Source organism: Bison bison, unplaced genomic scaffold, assembly GCF_000754665.1.
Source record: "Bison bison bison isolate TAMUID 2011002044 unplaced genomic scaffold, Bison_UMD1.0 scf7180017864135, whole genome shotgun sequence".
In the NCBI taxonomy this organism is placed as follows: domain Eukaryota; kingdom Metazoa; phylum Chordata; class Mammalia; order Artiodactyla; family Bovidae; genus Bison; species Bison bison.
This window is the reverse complement of record NW_011494707.1, coordinates 1,584,166-1,607,151: the sequence shown is the minus strand read 5'-3', so window position 1 is coordinate 1,607,151 and position 22,986 is coordinate 1,584,166. Positions and strand designations below refer to the sequence as shown.

General features: G+C 37.6%; 1 protein-coding gene across 1 annotated transcript in view; it reads right to left on the bottom strand.

Annotated features, from left to right (window-relative positions):
• Positions 1-397: 397 nt before the first annotated feature.
• Positions 398-22,986, bottom strand: part of IFT80 (intraflagellar transport 80) — a 131,129-nt gene continuing 108,540 nt past the window's right edge. The window contains exons 19-20 of the mRNA XM_010839846.1: positions 9,001-9,124; positions 398-1,908 (exon numbers count right to left, since the gene is read on the bottom strand). Of these exons, the coding sequence (XP_010838148.1) occupies positions 1,798-1,908; positions 9,001-9,124 (235 nt within the window). The 3' untranslated portion in view covers positions 398-1,797. The remainder of the gene's footprint in view (positions 1,909-9,000; positions 9,125-22,986) is intronic.

Here is a 22,986-nt window from a genome sequence, read left to right as displayed (position 1 = left end):
GTAATCTAGCTGAGGATCTTGCCCTTTAATTTGTGAGACCTACACTAACTCTGGGCTTACCAGGTGGCACTAATGGTGAAGAATCTGCCTGCCAGTACAGGAGACACAAGAGATGTGGGTTCAATCCCTGGGTCGTGAAGATCCCCTGGAGTAGGAAGTGGCAGTGGCAACCCACTCCAATATTCTTGTCTGGAAAATTCCATGGACAGAGGAACCTGGTGGGCTACAGTCCATGGGGTTATGAAGAGTCAGATGTGACTGGGCAACTGAGCACATTAACTCTGGGTATCAAGTTGGCTATCAGAGAATTGTTGTTAGAATGCAAAAATATTTCATTATATTTTTTGACTTTTAAAATTATAGTAAAATAAACATAAAATTTACCCTTCTGACCAGCTTTCTTTTTAAACTTTTTATTGTAATATAAGAAAACAAAATAAATGTATTTAAGTACAACTTACAAGTAAACCACTCAATCATATTTCACAAATTGAACACACCATTGTACCCAGCATCTGGATGAAGAACAGAACATTACAACATTTCAGCAAGGAAAAGGAATATGTTGAAAAGACAGGAACATTTTCATTTTAAAAAACTAAATATATTCATTAAAATGAGGGTGAGAGAGGGCATCATTTTCCCATGTATATGCACATGCTCACTCTACAAAGTACCAAAAATGGTTTCATGGAAGAATTTCTAAGGATTATTTGTGCTATGTTAAAAAGCTTTTGTGGTAATAATAATTTGGGGACATACTGAATGAAAGCTAGTCAAATGGGTTGATAATTTAAGGAGATTTTCACAAAATTCAGACTCCAGAGTCTAGTGCCTAAACATTCTCAAGTCAGAAGAGGAATGAGAAAAATATTTCTTGCCTGTTCTAGATATATTTCTATAATTATAATAAAATAGATATAACAAAATTTACCATTTTGGCATTAAGTATATTCACAATGTTGGGCAACCATCACGACTATCACTTTCCAGAACTCATTCAAGCCAGACAGGAATTCTGAACTTATGAAATAATAGCTCCTCAATTTTCCCTCCCAACAGTCCCTGGCAACTACTGTTCTTTCTGTCTCAATGAACTTGTCTATTTTTATACCTCATGTAAGTGGGATTCTACAATATTTGACCTGTTGTGTCTGACTTCTTTCACTTAGCATGGTATTTTCAAGATTCATCCATGTATCAGAATTTCATTCTTTTCAAAGGCTGTATAATATTCCACTTTGTGTATACACCACATTTTGTTTATCCATTCATCTGCTGATGTATATCTTTTTTTGCCCACCACTTTAGTTTTGTGACTAATGTTGCTACGAACATATACAAGTATACATATTATTATATATTTTCATAAATCAATCTTCATTTTTTTGTTGTGTAAATAAACTTTTGGAGCACTTTACAATTTAGAGGTCAAATAGAAATGAATGATAACATAAATTTTAAAGAGTCCAGTGTTTTATTATTAGCATTAATATTTGTTCATACTGAAGATTCAGGGATAAAATAATGGACAGAAAACTAGGATGTAAGCATACGACATGGACGTATCATAAGTATATAGGAACATTTGCTAATTATTGTGCTAAAAAGATAAAAGATGAAATTACAGTAATTATTTTGTGCTCAGTCTTTCTGAATGTACTTTTGGTATTAAATACACAGCAAGTGCTTATACTTGGAGATTCTGCCTTTTTCTTTAGCAATGAAAACATGCTTATCCTTGATTAATCAGACTCAGTTTCAAAAGGTAAAACTTCTTAAAGGTAATCATGACATTTAGTGCTTTAGACCAGTACTCTTGGTGGGCTGGCTGCCAGATGACCGCTCTCGCTCTTTAGTAATTTCCATCTCAATTTTGGCTTTGATTTTCTCCCAGTCTATTTGGAGCTGTGGTAAAAGAAAAGAAGAAATGCACATATATAGTATAAGACCTTTTTATTTAATCCAAAGTAGCTAAGAGTAAACAAAAATAGAATGTATGACTTTCAAAACATTAGAGAAAGACAGTGGGAAAGAAAAGTTAAGAAGAAATAATGCTCCCTCGCAAATGACATAGCGTTAAATAATTCCTACTAGAACAATTATCACCATAAAAAGCAAAGACTTTCACTGTGATGCAAAAGACCAAAATCTAGTTGTAGTTATTTATAAAAAGTACATCTCAACTATGGGACCCTAGGATTCTGCTCAGGTACAAGGTGGGAAGGGCAGGTAAGGTGGGTTGCTCTCCTCCAAACAAGAGGGAAATGGACAGAGCCCTGGCCATCAGGCCATGTTTCAAGTGCATCAACACTTCAGCACTCTTATACTGAGGTTTCCATCAGGAACCTAGCTATGAAGAAAGATAGGGGAGCATCTGCTTCACCAGAGCATACTCTGCAAAGGGGCTCCTTTGCAACAACTCTTAAAATAATATGAAGACTTGGTGGTAAGACAATGATGAAAAGATATTAGATGAAACAGTGGGAGAACAAGGTTGAAAGACAACTAAAAAGAATAACTGTAAAGTGATAATATTTATATCTGTTTCAGGTCAACCACTGATCCCCACCAAGATCCAGCCCTGCCCCTCCACTATATCCCACTAAAGCAACAGACTTGGTGTTAGGAGTGGACTCTACCCTAAGTCCCAAAAACAAGTTCTTTTGGAAAAAGCATTCAGATTTTTTTTTTTTTTTATAAGTCTGGAGATCACTAACTTAGAAATGTGTGTCCTCTCTCAGGCAAGACATGGGAAAAAATGGGGTCCCAGCTTAAACTTAACTCTGATTTACTTTGAAATAAACCCAAACTCCTAGACTGAACCAAAAGTAAATAGGTTTTCACCTCCATGTAGGGGAGCTGAGTAGAATAAGCAGTATTAAAGCAGATTGGGGTGATATGTGCTGCTTGAACAGATTTATCTTAAGTAACTGAGACTAATTTAACCTTAACACAAGACTTCGTGCCTCTCTTAATTTTGTGCTGGAAGTAGGTAGAATTAAGTATTTGGTTCTTTTTTATGCCAAAATCCTTTCTCTAATTTCTGTGTAGTAATTTGTGGATATTATTGGTCACCTTTATTAAGATAATCATTCCACATATTTGTCTATAATATATAAAATGGATGAATTAAAAGAATCCTTCTTACTCATAGAAGATGAATGTCTGTGCTAAGATGCAAGTGACGATTCAATGAAAGGCAGAGCAAATGTTAGGTTATTTGAAAGGCTCATTTTTCAATCTGGCCAGAACCTGATGTTTTTTTAAATGGCAGAACATTCATCTAAGAAAACATTTCAAAGAGAAAGACAAAACTTGATGAATACCTTGTCCTTCTTCCAGCTTTAAATGACTTACATATGTTTCTTGAATCAGTCACAATAAAACCATGTATCGATGATAAACTAAACAACTGTTGCTTGGCTTCACCAGAAGTATATCAAGTAGACTGATGACATCTATATTAGTTACTTGTTATAGTACAAGTGAGGGTGTCAGTTGATAGCTATCCTACTGAAAATAAATGTTTCACTTTCACTCTGGCATCTGTCCAGTTTTAGAACAATGGTCTGATAATTTAGTCTCTGGAATAGAGTATTTTTAATAGTGGGTTTCAGATAAGGATGTACTCATGACAGCTGTCAAGTGACTTCTATGTTAAAACACATCCTTTTCTCTTCCAGAGAGTGTTAATACTCTTTGGCACTTTTTTCTAGTCCTGAGCCAGTCAATTCTTTATATTCACATAGAAGTAATTTCAAAATCATATCAAATGGCTCTCCATCCTCTACCCCATCTCTCTTACTCTCAACTGAAAAATCAGCTTCCTACTTTAGACAGAATATAGTAACCATTAGGTAGAATTCACTTAATTTCCTTCCTTTCACAAAAGTAGGTACATCTGTACCCACGCCTATCTCTTTCCCTTCTGTCTCAGGCCAGCATCTTCACACAAGTCCCTGATCTTATCTCAGACTCCTTTAGGACATCAACCTTCAATTATTACCTACATATTTCAATTTCCTTCTCTTCACTGGCTGCTCCTTCCATCCTTCCTTCTCTATTCTGTCTCCCCACAAGCTACTACCTTCATTCTTCTTTTCATTCCCGACTCTCATCCTCTTCCCAGACCACTGTGATATAACTGTGTTCCCACCATACTTCAGAAACTTCACTAACGCCACCATTAAGTGTTTTAATTCCTCATCCTATATACCTTCTCTATATGACTCAGTTACTCATTCAACGAATATTTAATGTTCACTCTATGCCAAGGATTGCTCTAGGTACATGGATTTAGCAGTGAATAAAAAGATAAAAATCACTGTCTTTATAGAGACATAAACAGAGACAAATGAGAGTGGTAAGAGTTTCAGAAACAGGGGAGGGAGACAGTACCAAGGGAGGAGTTGGGGGGATTAGTGCTGAACTTCAGATAGAGTGATCAGAGAAAGTTTTCTCCCCGAGAAAATTGAAAATTAATGACGTGAAAATCTGAAGATTAATGAGTATATCTGGGGAAGAGCACCTAACAGAGGAAGAAAAAAGCCTTGATGTAGAAGCATCCCCTGGACCTTGCTGATTCCATTCCAGCTCTTCAAAATCTCTCTCAGTATATCCTTCCCTTCTGGTTTCTGCTCTCCTTTCTAAATGTCCTCAATCTTTTTTCTTTCTTTTTCTTCTATATCCTTCTCCTTGGTACCCTCTTCCCTTTTAGCATTCACTGGGGTTCCAAACACAGCTTTTTCATACTTTCCCTAAGAGATCTCATCAACTCACATAGCTTCAACTATACCTAAATTGTCATGATCATAGATTTATTTATCTAGCCCTTATTCTTCCTTTATCAACACCCTTTGATGTTCACATTGATATTTCCAACTGCCCACTAGACATCTCCACCTAGATAGGGTCTATCCCACAGGAACTTCTAATGCAAAAAATGGCCTATTTTCATGTATTCAAACTAAAGAAAGGTCCACAACTCATATATGCTCATGTTCCTCCACTTGTCACCCATGGTACGAATGCTGAAGTTGTTCTCAAATGCCTTGACTTACCTCACTGCTCTCCTCCCACCTCTAACTACAATGTTTTATTAATTTTTCTGATTTTTTTTCTTACATTAATCTTACCCTTTCCATCTCCTGGTGAAACTATTATAGTAACTGGCCTCCTGGTCATCACCCTCACCTCCAAACCATCTTCCACCTAAGAAGCTATCTTTCAAGTCATTCTCTTGATTACAAACCTTCAAGTCTTTGCATTGCCTTCATTATGAAATCTGTTAGCACAATATTAAGATGCTTCAATGTCTGGTCCCATCAATATTCCAGTCACTCAGAACCCAAGGCACCCCCTCTGTACTCCTTCACCATTCTTTCAAGACCCCATGCATTTGCTCTTATTATCATATCCTTTGACTGACTGACAAAAACCCTACTCAAGATAATTTTGTGGAAAAAATAAAGAAATTAAAACTAACAAATGCTAAGTATATAATTTCCAAATGGGGAAGGAAACAGGATAATTTGTGAAAAATTCTAAGTTTCCATTTCTACTTAGAAATTGGGATTTTTAAAATGGAAAAGTGATCATGTCACTTCCATTCAGTATCTTTACATTAATCTTAGGGTAAATCCAACTTACCTAATGTGCCCTATGAAACTCTCAGGTCAACCTCCCCTTTGCTCATCATTCTTAACCACTTCAGAGCCTTCCCTATCCTGGAATGTGTCCATCCCCACACCCTGTCCCCTCGATTGGTTTCTACCCATTGTTCAGAGTTCAGCTCTAACATCATTTGCTTTCCTTTGAAAAATCTTTACTGATACCCCCATTCTAGGTCAGGCTCCACATTCATAAAGTCTTATAGCACTATAGACACTACCTTCAAAGCTATTATCGCAAATGAAATTAACAATTAACTATATAATTATTTTTGGCCTCTATTTGAATACAAATTTCAAAGGGTCAGTGTCTGCCAGGTTTGCTATTATATCCCAACCACCAAGAAGAATACATTGTCTGCAGGAGGTACTCAGTAAATACTGAATGAATGAGAGATCACTAATTATCCAGGAAATGAGCTACCACTTAATCTCTCACTATTTTCTCTCCTATTTATCATTCCTTTTTTCTTTCTCCTAGCATAATGTTTAAACATTTCCTGGCTCCTCTACTCTTCTTTTTGCACAGAGTATGTATTCACTGAACTGAATGTATTCCTCAGGTGGATTTTATTTGCCAGACTAATGAATTCTCTTACAAACACTTGCTGAACACCACTGTAGACCAGGTATAATGACTCTGATGGAGTTCTTAGAAGACAGTACACCTTGTATAGATCTCAGATTTCCACATTTTAAACTAGAAAGGCCCAAATAACATTTCAGGGCTCATAAATATGAATGTATGTCAAGCCTCACTTCTTATAAACTTTTATGTTATGCATTGTGAAGCCATTTGAATTCACCAGCTATCTATAATAAATTTTTCAAGGTTTACAAAAATGATCTTTTTCTATTCAATTCTTAGTTCTGAAATAAAAAGTTTTTATAATCACAATTTTGGTTAAGAAATGTTAAGTCAAAGATTATTTTCATCTTAGTTCACTTCAGTTCAGTTCAGTCACTCAGTCATGTCCAACTCTTTGCGACCCCATGAACCGCAGCACACCAGGCCTCCCTGTCCATCACCAACTCCCAGAGTCCACCCAAACCCATGTCCATTGAGTCGGTGATGCCATCCAACCATCTCAGCCTCTGTCGTCCCCTTCTCCTCCTGCCCTCAATCTTTCCCAGCATCAAGGTCTTCTCAAATGAGTCAGCTCTTTGCATCAGGTGGCCAAAGTACTGGAGTTTCAGCTTCAACATCAGTCCTACCAATGAACACCCAGGACTGATCTCCTTTAGGATGGACTGGTTGGATCTCTTTGCAATCCAAGGGACTCTCAAGAGTCTTCTCCAACACCACAGTTCAAAAGCATCTATTCTTCGGCTTTTATTTAAGATTTTCATCTTAAAATACTGTTTTATGATTTCTAGTTAACTTCCAAATTACATTTATGAAGACAAGTTGGAAACTAGAACATGGTGCCATAGGGAGTCAAAAAACAGGAAACAAAATACCCAAGAAAAGTCATGTTGTTCTGATTATCCCATTTTGAACATTTCAGCTACTCTTATGATTGAAGTATTAACATGTTATTTATAGTTGAATACGTATATATTGAAAAAGAGGATAAGAGTTTTAAGTTTTCAGAATCTGAAATATAACTTTGAGGTAAAAACTATATTTTCCATGTCCTCAAAAGCACCTAATGTGAACACAGTGAAAAAAATATTGATAATAATATGATGAAGAGGAAGCAGAGTAGTATTAATTTGCTTCAAAATTATATAGTAAAGGAAATTTAAAGTGGGTGCTCATTTTCAACATAATGTCATATTTTCAAAACAGACAAAAGAGATTAGCTGACCAATGATTTTCTGGGCTGTTCTGCACCATAGTGGTGGTGGCTGCTGTCATATTCTGTGAATTAAAAAGTACAGCCCTTAGAGCTCTTACGGAAGGCTAATAGCCCAAACAATTCATTTCTGAATCAAACAAAAAAAATTGTGAAGCTTCTATAAAATATGTCCCTTTCTACCAAGAAACCCACAACTGTGTCTATCCTGGATCCAGATGAAGTTACACTGCAGAACTAAGAATAGCTCCAAAGTCTTCATTACCCTGAAAACTGTCCTGAAGTCCAAAAATGTGACTCATGACACTCGATATTCTACATATAGCAAATGGATAATGTATTTAGTAGGTACCTCTCTCTACATCCTCTTTCCTCTTCCAAAGAGGACAGTTTAATATATTTTACCCACCCCCACCATGAAGCAGAACATTCCGAGAAACACTCCCACAGGGTCTATGAAAGAAAGTGAAAGTGTTAGTCGCTCAGTCGTGTTCAACTCTTTGCGACCCCATGGACTGTAGCCCACCAGGCTCCTCTGTCCAAGGGATTCGCCAGGCAAGAATACTGGAGTGGGTAGCCATTCCCTTCTCCAGGGGGATCTTCCCAACCCAGGGGTCAAACCTGGGTCTCCTCCATTGCAGGCAGATTCTTTACCATCTGAGCCACCAGGAAAGCCCCTACGTGGTCTATAAGCTCCATGAAGACAAGCCATGTCTGATTCAACACCTAGTGTGGTGCCTAATCCAGACTGAGTACTTATAAACACATTTTGAATATATGAATGCCTAAAAGGATAAGGAAATCAACTAGTTTGCAGAGCTGCGAGAAAGGTTAGCCCTGTCTTGGGTTTACAAATTGGATCTCCCATGGCTAGAAGTGAGCTCTATTTCTGCCATTTGAATCTAGAAGTATCTGGGCAGGTGGCCACAATCATTTCTGTTCTAGGCATGGCTCGCCTTGTGTGCTGGTATGTACTAGAATGGCTTTTTTCCTAACTGGATTGACAAAACCTTAAGTTCTGGTAGGAACTTAAGAGGCAAAGGGTCAGCTTTCTTTGGTTCTAGGTGGTGAAGTCTACCCAGGCGAGGCACCTCTTTAAGTGCAAGCAGGCTCCCTAGAATCTGCAAAGTGACAAAGTATCCAACTTCTGGCCACTGCCCTCTGTGCTTATTCCCCTGGAACAGAAAGGGCAGCTGGTGGAAGGCAAAATTCAGGAAGCCTTTAGGAAGGCAAAATTAGAAGCCTTTATCCTCACATTTTATGTTGTTTATCTAAAAATATCAGTTAGGACACAAACTTAACATAAATTGGAAACTGTAAGAACAGACTTGAGTTAAGCAAAACATGGCTATAAGAGTCCAGGAAAATATTCTGTAATATAATTATATAGTCAAAATAAAACTGCAACATTGAAAGACAAGAAGCAGTTATTTTTAGAGATTACGGTAGGAAAGTTATTCAATTTTGTCTCATTGAGACAAATAACATATAAAGCATATAATTATTATCAAATACTGCATAATACTTACACCTTCTGCATACTGCAGGTATCGTTTATTAGTTTCCTGTTTACCAAATGTCTCCAAAAATTTTTGACGGTAAGCAAGAACTGTGTCAACATGTGTTTTGTATTTTACAGCCAATTCAAGAGCCCTATAATGAGAAATAAAATGTTATCAGCACTGATATGTTGACTTCTATGGGCAGTGGAGTTCTGGGGTGAGAGGGTGGGACGCTCTGTTTTTCCCTCTACTCATTGTTCAATATGAAAGGTATGTCATAGCCCCTACCTTATCCATCTTGTAAATTTCTATTTATACTTCAGGGTCCAGCCCAAACATGATCTATTCTCCCTGACCAGCTCTTCCTGGAGAAATAAATGACCATTACATCTTTCTGTGCTACAGAACATTCCTTACATACTATTATTATAGTCCTGTTCACAGTGTATTGTAACTATTATGAATTTGTTCCTTGAATTAACCTATACATTTATTAAAGGGAGATGTGGGTTTCATTTCTCTTTGGTGAGTATTACTGAGTAGATGTATGGTAAATGCTCATTGAAAAGTTCACTGAAATCGTAAGAAAATTCAAGTGAATTGCCCAAAGTAAGGGTTCAACTATCCTGACCATTTTATAAGTCTGTAATGAACACAAGAGAAGACTCTACACATGGACATCACCAGATGGTCAACACTGAAATCAGATTGATTATACTCTTTGCAGCCAAAGATGGAGAAGCTCTTTACAGTCAGCAAAAACAAGACCAGGAGCTGACTGTGGCTCAGATCATGAACTCCTTATTGCCAAATTCAGACTGAAATTGAAGAAAGTAGGGAAAACCACTAGACCATTCAGGTACGACCTAAATCAAATCCCTTATGATTATACAGTGGAAGTGAGAAATAGATTTAAGGGACTAGCTCTGATAGACAGAGTGCCTGATGAACTATGGACGGACGTTCGTGACATTGTACAAGAGACAGGGATCAAGACCATCCCCATGGAAAAGAAATGCAAAAAAGCAAAATGGCTGTCTGAGGAGGCCTTACAAATAGCTGTGAAAAGAAGAGAAGCGAAAAGCAAAGGAGAAAAAGAAAGATATTCCAATTTGAATGCAGAGTTCCAAAGAATAGCAAGGAGAGATAAGAAAGCCTTCCTCAGCGATCAATGCAAAGAAATAAAGAAAAACAACAGAATGGGAAAGACTAGAGATCTCTTCAAGAAAATTAGAGATAGCAAGGGAAAATTTCATGCAAAGATGGGCTTGATAAAGGACAGAAATGGTATGGACCTAACAGAAGCAGAAGATATTAAGAAGAGGTGGCAAGAATACACAGAAGAACTGTACAAAAAAGATCTTCATGACCCAGATAATCACAATGGTGTGATCACTCACCTAGAGCCAGACATCCTGGAATGTGAAGTCAAGTGTGCCTTAGGAAGCATCACTACGAACAAAGCTAGTGGAGGTGATGGAATTCCAGTTGAGCTATTTCAAATCCTGGAAGATGATGCTGTCAAAGCGCTGCACTCAATATGCCAGCAAATTTGGAAAACTCAGCAGTGGCCACAGGACTGGAAAAGGTCAGTTTTCATTCCAATCCCAAAGAAAGGTAATGCCAAAGAATGCTCAAACTACCGCACAAGTGCACTCATCTCACATGCTGTAATTGTAATGCTCAAAATTCTCCAAGCCATGCTTCAGCAATACGTGAACTGTGAACTTCCAGATGTTCAAGCTGGTTTTAGAAAAGGCAGAGGAACCAGAGATCAAATTGCCAACATCTGCTGGATCACTGAAAAAGCAAGAGAGTTCCAGAAAAACATCTATTTCTGCTTTATTGACTATGCCAAAGCCTTTGACTGTGTGGATCACTATAAACTATGGAAAATTCTTCAAGAGATGGGAATACCAGACCACCTGACCTGCCTCTTGAGAAACCTGTATGTAGGTCAGGAAGCAACAGTTAGAACTGGACATGGAATAACAGACTGGCTCCAAATAGGAAAAGGACTACGTCAAGGCTGTATATTGTCACCCTGCTTATTTAACTTCTATGCAGAGTACATCATGAGAAACGCTCAGCTGAAAGAAGCACAAGCTGGAATGAAGACTGCCGGGAGAAATATCAATAAATTCAGATATGCAGAAGACACCACCCTTTTGGGAAAGTGAAGAGGAACAAAAAGCCTCTTGATGAAAGTGAAAGAGGAGAGTGAAAAAGTTGGCTTAAAGCTCAACATTCAGAAAATGAAGATCATGGCATCTGGTCCCATCACTTCATGGCAAATACATGGGGAAACAGTGGAAACAGTGTCAGACCTTATTTTTGGGGCTCCAAAATCACTGCAGATGGTGACTGCAGCCATGAAATTAAAAGACGCTTACTCCTTGGAAGGAAAGTTATGACCAACCTAGATAGCATATTGAAAAGCAGAGACATTACTTTGCCAACAAAGGTCCGTCTAGTCAAGGCTATGGTTTTTCCAGTGGTCATGTGTGGATGTCAGAGTTGGACTGTGAAGAAAGCTGAGCGCCGAAGAATTGATGCTTTTGAACTGTGGTGTTGGAGAAGACTCTTGAGAGTCCCTTGGACTGCAAGGTGATCCAACCAGTCCATCCTAAAGGAGATCAGTCCTGGGTGTTCTTTGGAAGGACTGATGCTAAAGCTGAAACTCCAATACTTTGGCCACCTCATGCGAAGAGCTGACTCATTGGAAAAGACCCTGATGCTGGGCCTTCCCAGCAGACACGATCGAGCGACTGAACTGAACTGAATGAATTTATTCTGTTCAATATTTAACTAAATACTGATATCCTTACATTTTTAGCATAGCAAATTAAAAATATTAGTATTATGAAAATAAAATTTGAGGATAAAAGTCTGACAAAATGCCTTTTGCCATCTGGTTCTTCAGTTCAGTTCAGTTCAGTCGCTCAGTCATGTCCGACTCTTTGCAAACCCATGAATTGCAGCACGCCAGGCCTCCCTGTCCATCACCATCTCCCGGAGTTCACTCAAACTCATGTTCATCAAGTTGGTGATGCCATCCAGCCATCTCATCCTCTGTCGTCCCCTTTTCCTCCTGCCCACAATCCCTCCCAGCATCAGAGTCTTAGAAAAAGTTAAAAGCCATTTAAATTTTATAATCCAATTAATATCTATTTATCTATGTAACTAAGTTATTTTTAAGGTAATATTTTATTTAAATAGCAGATAAGAACTAAATTAACCACTAAAATCAGAGGTATAACACCAAAGGCATAAAATCTATATATTGATAATACAGAGGGAGATGAAAATATTATTCCGCAGTTCCAAATCTGTTTTTGCATGTAGGTTTTGGACAGCACTCAGCCCATCATCCTATGCATAACTCATATCAGTTGAGCCAGGAACAACCTACTACAGTATAGCTCTCCTACACTGCTCACTGGATTTTTTTAAATTGTAAAAATATGACAACACATTTACAGGAGACTTGGAAAATACAGAACAAGGTGACATATAGCTCCATTATATATTACAATTAGTTTTTTAAGTAAATACAGATTTTTTTGTTGGAGTTTCAATATCGAACTCTCAAAAATTAATAGAATGAATATACAGAGAAATAGAAGGATAGTAGTAGGAAAGCACTAAGAACAAATTCAACATACGATTTATACAATTTTCACACAACATATACTGTTCATTGTTCCCATGTATGGGAAATGATCATCATAATAATCAGAGTATAATTTTTCTCAAGTTGTCTTGCTTTCTAATATGCCATATGACTTTGAAATAGGCGGTCACAGTATATCAGAGCCAACTATTATAAACTTGTTTTTTTAGACAACTAGAATTTTCTCAACATGGGATTGCTTAGCAGGAAAATCTGTTTGGTTCTTGACATGCTTCGGTTTGACATAAATAGTAACTTTAAAAAGTATTTTAGATATTATGTGTGTATTAACTGATGAATAACAAATGAGAGATATTAAAGATAGTAAGAAAAATTATGAATATAAGTCATATATAATATAAATGATAATGCCAAAGTCTAGTACAATGATTTCTTATAAAAATATATTGGCCCAAACAATATTGCTAAATGCAAGGGTCAATATTTGCTACCCACCACAAACTCCTCACAAAGTTTCCTTATTTCTCTGTGACTTTAAGTCTTTCAGAGAGAAAAAAAAAAGATACAGAGAAAAAAAATGTAGAGGTACTAGAATATAGAGGTACAAAAGCAGAAAACCAGAGCAGGCAAAAAACAATTTATAGAGGCTCAAAAGAAGAGAAACAGAAGTAAGGATGCCTTAACTCTTCTAAGCCTCTCTCATTTTATCCCCCTCTGATTCCAGTGGGGTACGATGGGTGGAGACTCCAGTGAACCACCTCTTTGGCATCTTAGAGTTCCATTTCCCATTATCTCTTTATGATTGTACAGGACAGGGGAAGGAATTCTGGATTGCACAAAATGAAGAGTTCTAAGCAGGAAGTACATAAGCATCTGGTTTGGGGCTTTCCAAAAATTCTAAAGAGATACTTTGTTATGGAACATCAATAAATTTAATTATGTAGAAGGTATAGAATATGATGTCTAATCCTGCATTTAGATACTAGATACTAAGTACTATCTATTATAATAGTTATTATTAGTATTATAAAATATGTATTAATTATCTGACTGAAAACAATGCTAAAGGTAAACAGTCAAATGATATGTGCTATTGTAAATGCCTCTAAAAGCACACCCTGGGTAACAAATGTCTCTCTACCACATTTAAGAGGGAATTTACTCCAAATTATGTAAGAGTTACGGGAACAGTATGTTTCTAGCTTTAAAATGGTTATTTGGCAATGAAACAAATTTAACATTAGATTATGGGGCTGGAAAAAATCCATGTATCCTCTCTGATTTTAAATAGAAGGAAGTTATATAAAAAGATGTTATAACTTCAGAGTATAATTTTTGCATAACTTGAATGAAGCAAAATTACTTTATGTAAGTGGTATAAGTAAAAGAAACTATTTTTATTAGTACTTACATAAAGGATCAATATGCATACATGGAGTTTCTAGTTTCTACCTCTCTTAACTTGCTTTTTAAAACAGACCACCACCAAATGTCCAGGGGGAACGGCACATGGATAACTTGCATATCTATAGCCCTCAAGGGCTGCATCTTAGTAAATTGCAGGCAATTTTCAAATTCAAATATAAATGATAGCAGCACAAAGCAGCAAGATGATGCTTCTCAAATAGAATAACACATATTAACAAAGTAAAATCTGTTCCCAGGCTTTCCCAGAGGTCTAGTGGTTAAAAATCCATCTGTCAATGCAGGGGACATGGGTTCAATCCTTGCTCTGTGAAGACCCCACATGCCACAAGGCAGCTAAGTCTGTGCACCATAACTGCTGATCCTGTGCTCTAGAGTCCACAAGCTGCAACTCTTGAGCCCACATTCCAAAATTACTGAAGTTCGTACTCTAGATCCTGCGGTCTGCAACAAAAGAAGCCACTGCAATGAGAAGCCCTCATAATGCAACTAGAGCGTAGCCCCTGCTCTCCACAACTAGAAAAAGTTCTAGTGCAGCAATGAAGAATCAGCGTAGCCAATTAAAAAAAAAAAAAAAGTTTTCTTCTAAAGTATGTAAATAAATATGGAAATTCAAGGATCCTAAAAGGATTTATATTTAAGGATATATTTATCAGCCAATACTTAAATTCTATCATTCTAGAATTTTGGCAGGATAGAATTAGAATATCACCATAACTGATTAATGGATCAGAGCAAAAACTGTCAATAGCTAACATCACAAAAAAGACAGATGGCCAGTTATTACAGAAACACACATAATACCAATTCTGACGGATCCTTACCAAAAAGAAGGAAAAATTTTAATCTAAACCTAATCAAGTTTCTACGGCTTTCTAGGTGGCTTAGTGGTAAAGAACCCACCTGGCCAATGCAGGAGCTGCGGGAGCCCCAGGAGACATGGGTTCTATCCCTGGGCTAGGGAGATCCCATGGAGGAGAAAATGGCAACCCACTCCAGTATTCCTGCCCAGAGAATCCCATGGACAGAGGAGCCTGGTGGGCACGATTGAGCATGCAGGTATGTATGTCATCAAGTTTCTACATTCAATACCAATTCACAGCTAATTCAGGGGCAAAGGAACATGTTAAGTGATACCACAAAGATGCAATCAACAAAGTCTAGATTATAAGAAATTCTCAAAAAAAAAAAAAAAAAAGAAGTTCTCTAAGCCCAAATAAAATACAAAAAACAAATAGAAGAATCTATAGATTTAAAGAAACTTAAGACTGCATCAACCAATCACAATGCATGTATCTTTTCTGGATACTACATCAAACAACATAAAGCAAAATAAAACATATATAAGACAAACAGAGAAATAAGAATACTGAATAGAATTATTATTAATTTTAAAGGTGTGATCATAATATTATGGTTGGATTAAAAAAAACCTTTAAGATACATACTGAAATATTCATAGATAAAATAATATGATGACTGGGATCTGCCTTTAAACAATGGTGGGTAGGGATTACTCACAAGTCACTAACTGTGAAGCTGAGTGATGGGTACATGGATATTCATTATACTGTTCTATTTTTATATATGTTTGAAAATTTCCATAAAGAGTAGCTTTTAAATTTCATCTTTTTTGCCCCTTCCTCTTTTGCTGAATCCTCCTCTTCAACCAGACCATTAAACGTTCAATTCAGAAGAAATCTGCCTGCTGCCTTCTTTTCTTTTTCCTTCTTTAAATTCTAGTAGGTACCCATCACTCAGCTTCAACAGTCCTAGAAGTCTTAGTTTATGAGACCTATTATTTACTCACTCCCAGGGAAACAGAGAAATACACGTGGCAAAAAAACACATAAGCTTTCTTTTTCCCTAACCATGTGTTGCTTGTAGGGACTGAACTCGCACCATGGCAGTGAAAAAATAAGATCTTTTATAAAAAGTCACCATCCATATAGACAGGCACGCAAAAAGTCTATTGTTAATCAGTTAATCACATAATTTTATCATCCTGTGTTTGAATATCTTTGTTTAGCTCAGTTCAGTTCAGTTCAGTCCCTCAGTCATGTCCGACTCTTTGCGACCCCACGGACTGCAGCATGCCAGGCTTCCCTCTCCATCACCAACTCACGGAGTTTACTCAAACTCATGTCCATTGAGTCTGTGATGCCATCCAACCATCTCACCCTCTGTCGTCCCCTTCTCCTCCCACCTTCAATCTTTCCCAGCATCAGGGTCTTTTCAAATGAGTCAGTTCTTCGCATCATATGGCCAAAATATTGGAGTTTCAGCATCAGTCCTTCCAATGAATATTCAGGACTGATTTCCTTTAGGATGGACTGGTTGAGTCTCCTTGCAGTCCAAGGGACTCTCAAGAGTCTCATCCAACACCACAGTTCAAAGGCATCAATTTCGGTGCTCAGCTTTGTTTATAGTCCAACTCTTGCCTTCATACATGACTACTGGAAAAACCATAGCTTTGACTAGATGGACCTTTGTTGGCAAAGTAATGTCTCTGTTTTCTAATACGCTGTCTAGGTTGGTCATAACTTTTCTTCCAAGAAGCAAGTGTCTTTTAATTTCACAGCTGCAGTCACTATCTGCAGTGATTTTGGAGCCCAAGAAAATAAAGTCTGTCATTGTTTTCATTGTTTCCCCATCTATTTCTCATGAAGTAATGGGACCAGATGCCATGATCTTCGTTTTCTGAATGTTGAGCTTTAAGCCAACTTTTTCTCTCTCCTCTTTCACTTTCATCAAGAGGCTCTTTAGTTCTTCTTCACTTTCTGCCTTAAATGTGGTGTCATCTGCATATCTGAAGTTATTGAGATTTCTCCTGGGAATCCTGATTCCAGCTTGTGCTTCATCCAGTCCAACATTTCTCATGATGTACTCTGCATATATGTTAAATAAGCAGGGTGACAATATATAGCCTTGATGTACTCCTTTCCCGATTAGGAACCAGTCTGTTGTTCCATGTCCAGTTTTAACTGTTGCTTCCTGACCTGCATACAAATTTCTTAGGAGGTTCATGACATTGTGCAGGAGGCAGGGATCAAGACCATCCCCAAGAAAAAGAAGTGCAAAAAGGCAAAATGGTTGTCTGAGGAGGCCTTACAAATAGCTGTGAAAAGAAGAGAAGCAAAAGGCAAAGCAGAAAAGGAAAGATATACCCACTTGAAGGCAGAGTTCCAAAGAGTAGCAAGGAGAGACAAGAAAGCCTTCCTCGGTGATCAATGCAAAGAAATAGAGGAAAACAACAGAATGGGAAAGACTAGAGATCTCTTCAGGAAAAACAGAGATATCAAGGGCACATTTTATGCAAAAATGGCCACAATAAAGGACAGAAATGGTATGGACCTAACAGAAGCAGAAGATATTAAGAAGAGATGGCAAGAATACACAGAAGAATTATATAAAAAAGATCTTCAAGACCCAGATAATCACAATGGTATGATCACTCACCTAGAGCCAGACATCCTGGAAAGTGAAGTCAAGTGGGCCTTAGGAAGCATCCCTACCAACAAAGCTAGTGGAGGTCATGGAATTCCAGTTGAGCTATTTTAAATCCTAAAAGATGATGCTATGAAAGTGCTGCACTCAATATGCCAGTAAATTTGGAAAATAAACTTTTTTTATGTCATTATGTCAGCATTGGCCACAGGACTGGAAAAGGTCAGTTTTCATTCCAATCCCAATGAAAGGCAATGCCAAAGAATGCTCAAACTACTGCACAGTTGCACTCATCTCACACGCTAGCATAGTAATGCTCAAAATTCTCCAAGCCAGGCTTCAACAGTACGTGAACCGTGAACTTCCAGATGTTCAAGCTGGATTTAGAAAAAGCAGAGGAACCAGAGATCAAATTGCCAACATCCGTTGAATCATCAAAAAAGCGAGAGTTCCAGAAAAAGATCTACTTCTGCTTTATTGTGGATCACAACAAACTGTGGAATATCTTTGTGGATGGGGATTATTCTACTCTCTAAGCAGGCCATTCTTTGGACTATGTTGTTATAAAGTTGATTTCTATACTGGATCCAAGTATTTATATGTCTTACTCCTACTTTTTATATTAGTCCTAACATTTAATATCAAACTATCATCTCAGACTTTGTCAGTTTTGTTCATTGCTGTATCCCCAGTCCTAAAACCTGGCACATTAGAGACACTCAATAAATATTTAAAGAATGAACAATAGCTACTATTTGTTGAAGGCTTATTATATATAATAAACCTTCAACAAAGTAAGCTAAGAGAGTTTCACATGCTATTTTACTTAACCCTGACAACAAACATGTGTTTCTTGTAATTATCATCATTTTAAACACAAGGAAACAGGCTTACAGAGCCTCAGTAACCTGTCCAAGATCACATGACTAATATGTGAAAAAAAAAACAAAAACCAAAAAACTAATATGTGCAGAATCAGAAATCAAACCCAGGTCTTATTCCAAAGCTCCCAGTCTTAACCATTACATTTGTCTTTGTCCCATTCAGCAGCCTTTTCGAACAAGTCATTAAAAATGACCATACATTTTACCAAAAGACTGTTATTGTTGTTGTTTTAAATGGATTTCCATGTAATATCTAAATATCCCTCATATGGCAGACACTCATTAAATATCTACTGAATGAATGAATATGCAATAGGAACAAATATTCCAACTGATTTCAGAAATAGCTGTAGAATCTGGAAATGAAGATAATACATAAAGCTTCTTGAGTGTTTTGTAGCAATTATAATTACTTCTGCTGATTATTTGAAGTCATTCTTACCCAGTCTTTGATATTTTGCTAAAAGTGATGGGAAACTAAGGGTTTCATTTAAGTGAGTCAGGGGTCAAGAGTGACATGATCAGATTTCCACTGTGAATAGATCACAGTGACTACAGTGTGACGAATGGATAGGAAAAGGACAAAGTAGATGCAGAGATAATGTTATACCAAGAAAAACTTGGATCAGCTTAGACAAGGGTGCTGGTAGTAAAGAGGATGAGTGCTACAGGGAAAAGGAAAATGTCAAAAGTAACTCCTAAATTTCCAGCTTTGGATAGATTGAAAAGATGACAGGTTACTTTGGAAGAGGATCAAGTTTATGAGAGAATAAATATAAATTTGAACTCAAACATATGAGACATCCAATGGAATGCTGAATAGGCAGGTAGATAATTGGATTCTGACAGCAAACATGAGCAAGATAGAGGGCTAGGAGAGATACATATTTGGGAGTCTTAAGTGTATAAATCAAGGTTTTGTATTCATTATGTCAGCAAATCTGGAAGACCCAGTAGTGACGGAAAGGACTGGAAGAGGTCAATCTTCATCCCAATTCCCAAGGGTAGTACCAAAGAATGTGCTAACCATCGGACAATAGCACTCATCTCCCATGCTAGTAAGGTCATGCTTAAAGTCTTGCATGCTAGGCTTCAGCATTATGCAAACCAAGAACTTCCAGATGTCCAAGCTGGATTTAGAAAAGGAAGGGGAACTAGAGATCAAATTTCCAACATTAACTGGATCATAGAGAAAGCAAGGGAATTTCAGAAAAACATTATCTCTGTTTCATCAACTATGCTACAGCCTTTGACTGTGTGGATCATGACAAACTGTGGAAGTCTCTTAGAGTGATGTGAATACCAGACCATCTTATCTGTCTCCTGAAAAACCTGTATGTGGGTCAAAAAGCAACAATTAGAACCCTGTATGGAACAACTGATTGGTTCAAGATCATATGACAGGGCTGTCTGCTGTCACCCTGTTTGCTTAACCTATATACTGAGCACATCATGAGAAATGCTAGGCTGGATGAGTTACAAGCCAGAATCAAGACAGCAAGAGAAACATCAACAACCTCAGATATACGGATGATACCCCTCTAATGGCAGAAAGTGAAGAGGAACTAAAGAGCCTCTTTATGAGGATAGTGAAAGAGCCGGCTTAAGATTAAATATTAAAAGAAACTAAGGTAATAGCATCTGGCCCCATTACTGCAAGGCAAATGGAAGGGGAAAAGGTAGAAGCAGTGACAGACTTCCTCTTCTTAGACTCCAAAATGACTGCTAATGGTGACTGCAGCCATGAAATCAGAAGATGACTGCTTCTTGGCAGGAAAGCGATGACAAACCTAGACAGTGTTGAAAAGCAGAGACATTACTCTGCCGACAAAGGTCTATCTAGTCGAGGCTATGGTCTTCCCAGTGGTCATATACAGTTGTGAGAGCTAGACCGTAAAGAAGGCAGAACACCAAAGAACTGATGCCTTTGAACTGTGGTGCTGGAAAAGACTCCTCAAAGTCCCCTGGATAGCAAGGAGCTCAAACCAGTCAATCTTAAGAGAGATCAACCCTGAATATGCACTGAAAGGACTGATGCTGAAGCTGAAGCTCCAGTATTTTGGTCATTTGATGTAAACAGACAACTCATTGGAAAAGTCCCTGATGCTGGGAAAGATTGAGGGCAGAAGGAGGAGAGGGTGTCAGAGGGTGAGATAGCTGGATGACATCACTGAGGCAATGAACATGAACTTGGGCAAACTCCAGGAGATGGTGAGGGACAGGGAGGCCTGGCATGCTGCAGTCCATGGAGTCGCAGAGTCGGACATGACTGGGCGACTGAACAACAGCAACAAAAAGTGTGTAAATAGTAATCAGAAGCCTTGAATAATGCTTCTTGACCTTTATCAACTTATCAGGCAGGCACAGAGGTCTACCAACACTTGACCAACCCATTGGTTTATAGTTTAGATAAAAAACAGAAAGGAGATGCCAAGTAGATAGGAGGAGCAGAGGAGCACCAAGTGTTTGTTTTTCTTTCCCCGTTACATCTCTTCCCTTCTTGTTTCCCCTCTCTCTGACACCTAATATCTTAAAGCAGGGTCCTATGCTGAGAACTAGAGCAGGGGAAGGAGCAGCATGGAAGGTAGGATATAGGGATAGTAGAGAAGACGTGAAATTAACTGCAGAGAGAAGAATGGTTACATGACATGTCTCAAAGGATCAGAGATTTTTACCAGACAAGTAAAGATGTTTGCATAGGTGTGCTAAGTCGCTTCAGTCATGTCCAACTCTTTGCAACCCCATGGACTGTAGCCCGCCAGGCTCCTCTGTCCATGGGATTCTCCAGGCAAGAATGCTGGAGTGGACTGCCATGCCTTCCTCCAGGGCATCTTCCCGACCCAGGGGATAAAACTTGTGTCTCCTGCATTGCAGGTAGTTTCTTTACCACTGAGCCATCACACACATCCAGACCTAATGAATGTGGAGTTGGAAAGAATAAACTGACTCCATTTGAGATGTAGGCAAGGAGGGGCCTCTGGAAAGACATGATATTCACTTAGGTCAAGGAGGTACAAGAAATGTTCAGAGGGCTGTATTATAGGCCATCAATAGAAACCATAAGAGGCAAACTGCTTCATCAAAACCTGCTCTGACACTTACACACTGTATGTATCTACATTCAGTGTTTGCAGAGGAAGTGTATGGCAAAATGATTGAGTACTGCATAAAGATTAAGAGCATGAAATTAAGTACCTGCTATGTTCACAGATAATATAAAATGATAAAATGTTTTTATCCTTCAAGAAGTATATAATCTAAAATCTTTGTAAATGTAAAAGTTTACAAAGATAAATAATAAAAGAGAAACATCAATCCTACAGAAAAATGTAAGTAGTAGTATCAGCAGTATATACTTTATTGCAGTAATAATAGAAAATTCAGGTCCGCTGTGATATTGGAAGGCTCAGGTTCAAATCCTAGATCTTCCACTTACTTACAAATAATCCTCAACTTCTTCATTTGTATAATGTTGTGATAACAAAGTGAGATGATATATGGAAAGCGTTGAACACAATTCTGACACATCATAAGCATCAATAAGTAGAAGCTTCACTATTATTAATGACAATAAAATAGAATTCTTAAATAGATTGTAAGCTTTCTAATATAAAGATGATTTTTAAAATATTTGTTATATTGGATGGTGTTCAGAATGCTGTATAAATAGTAATGCCTAAAATTTATCAACATAACTATTTTCTCAAAAGTATCAATTGAGAATATGCTGTAAACACTATTATTCGCCATTTCTCATGAAACTCAGTTTAGTAATGATATGTACAATTTTCCATCAGTTTTTTAATATAGTTTTAAAAATATTATTCATACTTTCCAAACTACTTAAGTATTTATGAATTATGACTAAACTGAACTCAAGAACAAAGGCCTATTCATGTTTTCAGAATCTAAAATAGTTTTCACAATCCTTTGTATAGCTAAACAATGACAACAGATTTGTGTAAATAAAGCATTGAAATAGAATGGCTGACCTGTATAAATGTATAAATTAAATAAAGAGACCATAGTATGTCCATACCAAAATTGTTTGTTACTTTTGTTAGCCATTTTTATTATTCCTGTTCAAGGGGAAGATAGAGACAGGATATCTATAAAAATTCTAATCTAAGGGAATTATAAGGGGCCAGTAATTAAAAAAATAGTGGTTAGTTTTTTAAGCACAGAGAGAGACAAAGATGATGAAAGACATCTCAAACCTGAAAAAATCAATATGCCAACTTTATAACATAGTAACTTCAGGTGTATATAAGCAATACAACCTTGTTCACTAAGAGATATATACCTGAAGAAAAAGAACAGAGAAACATAATATGCCATAGAGGAGAGAAGTTTGCCACTCAGTCTCAGAAAGCAACCTGTCCCAACGGCTAAGCTGGCAGGGAAGGTTACTGACCGCTCCTTGATACAAATCCTTTCGTTTGTCTTTCTTAGCTTAACAAATCTTTCCTGGATCCTCTCTCTGCCTGTCTACCTGCTTTATCCCCACCTTTCAGTGAATTTCTCTTTCACCTATCCCGCAAATAGAGTCGATGTGTTCTCACTCCACACATACCCCAGGCAATTGCATCCATCCTTCTGGCTTCGACTACCATCCGTTTGCTG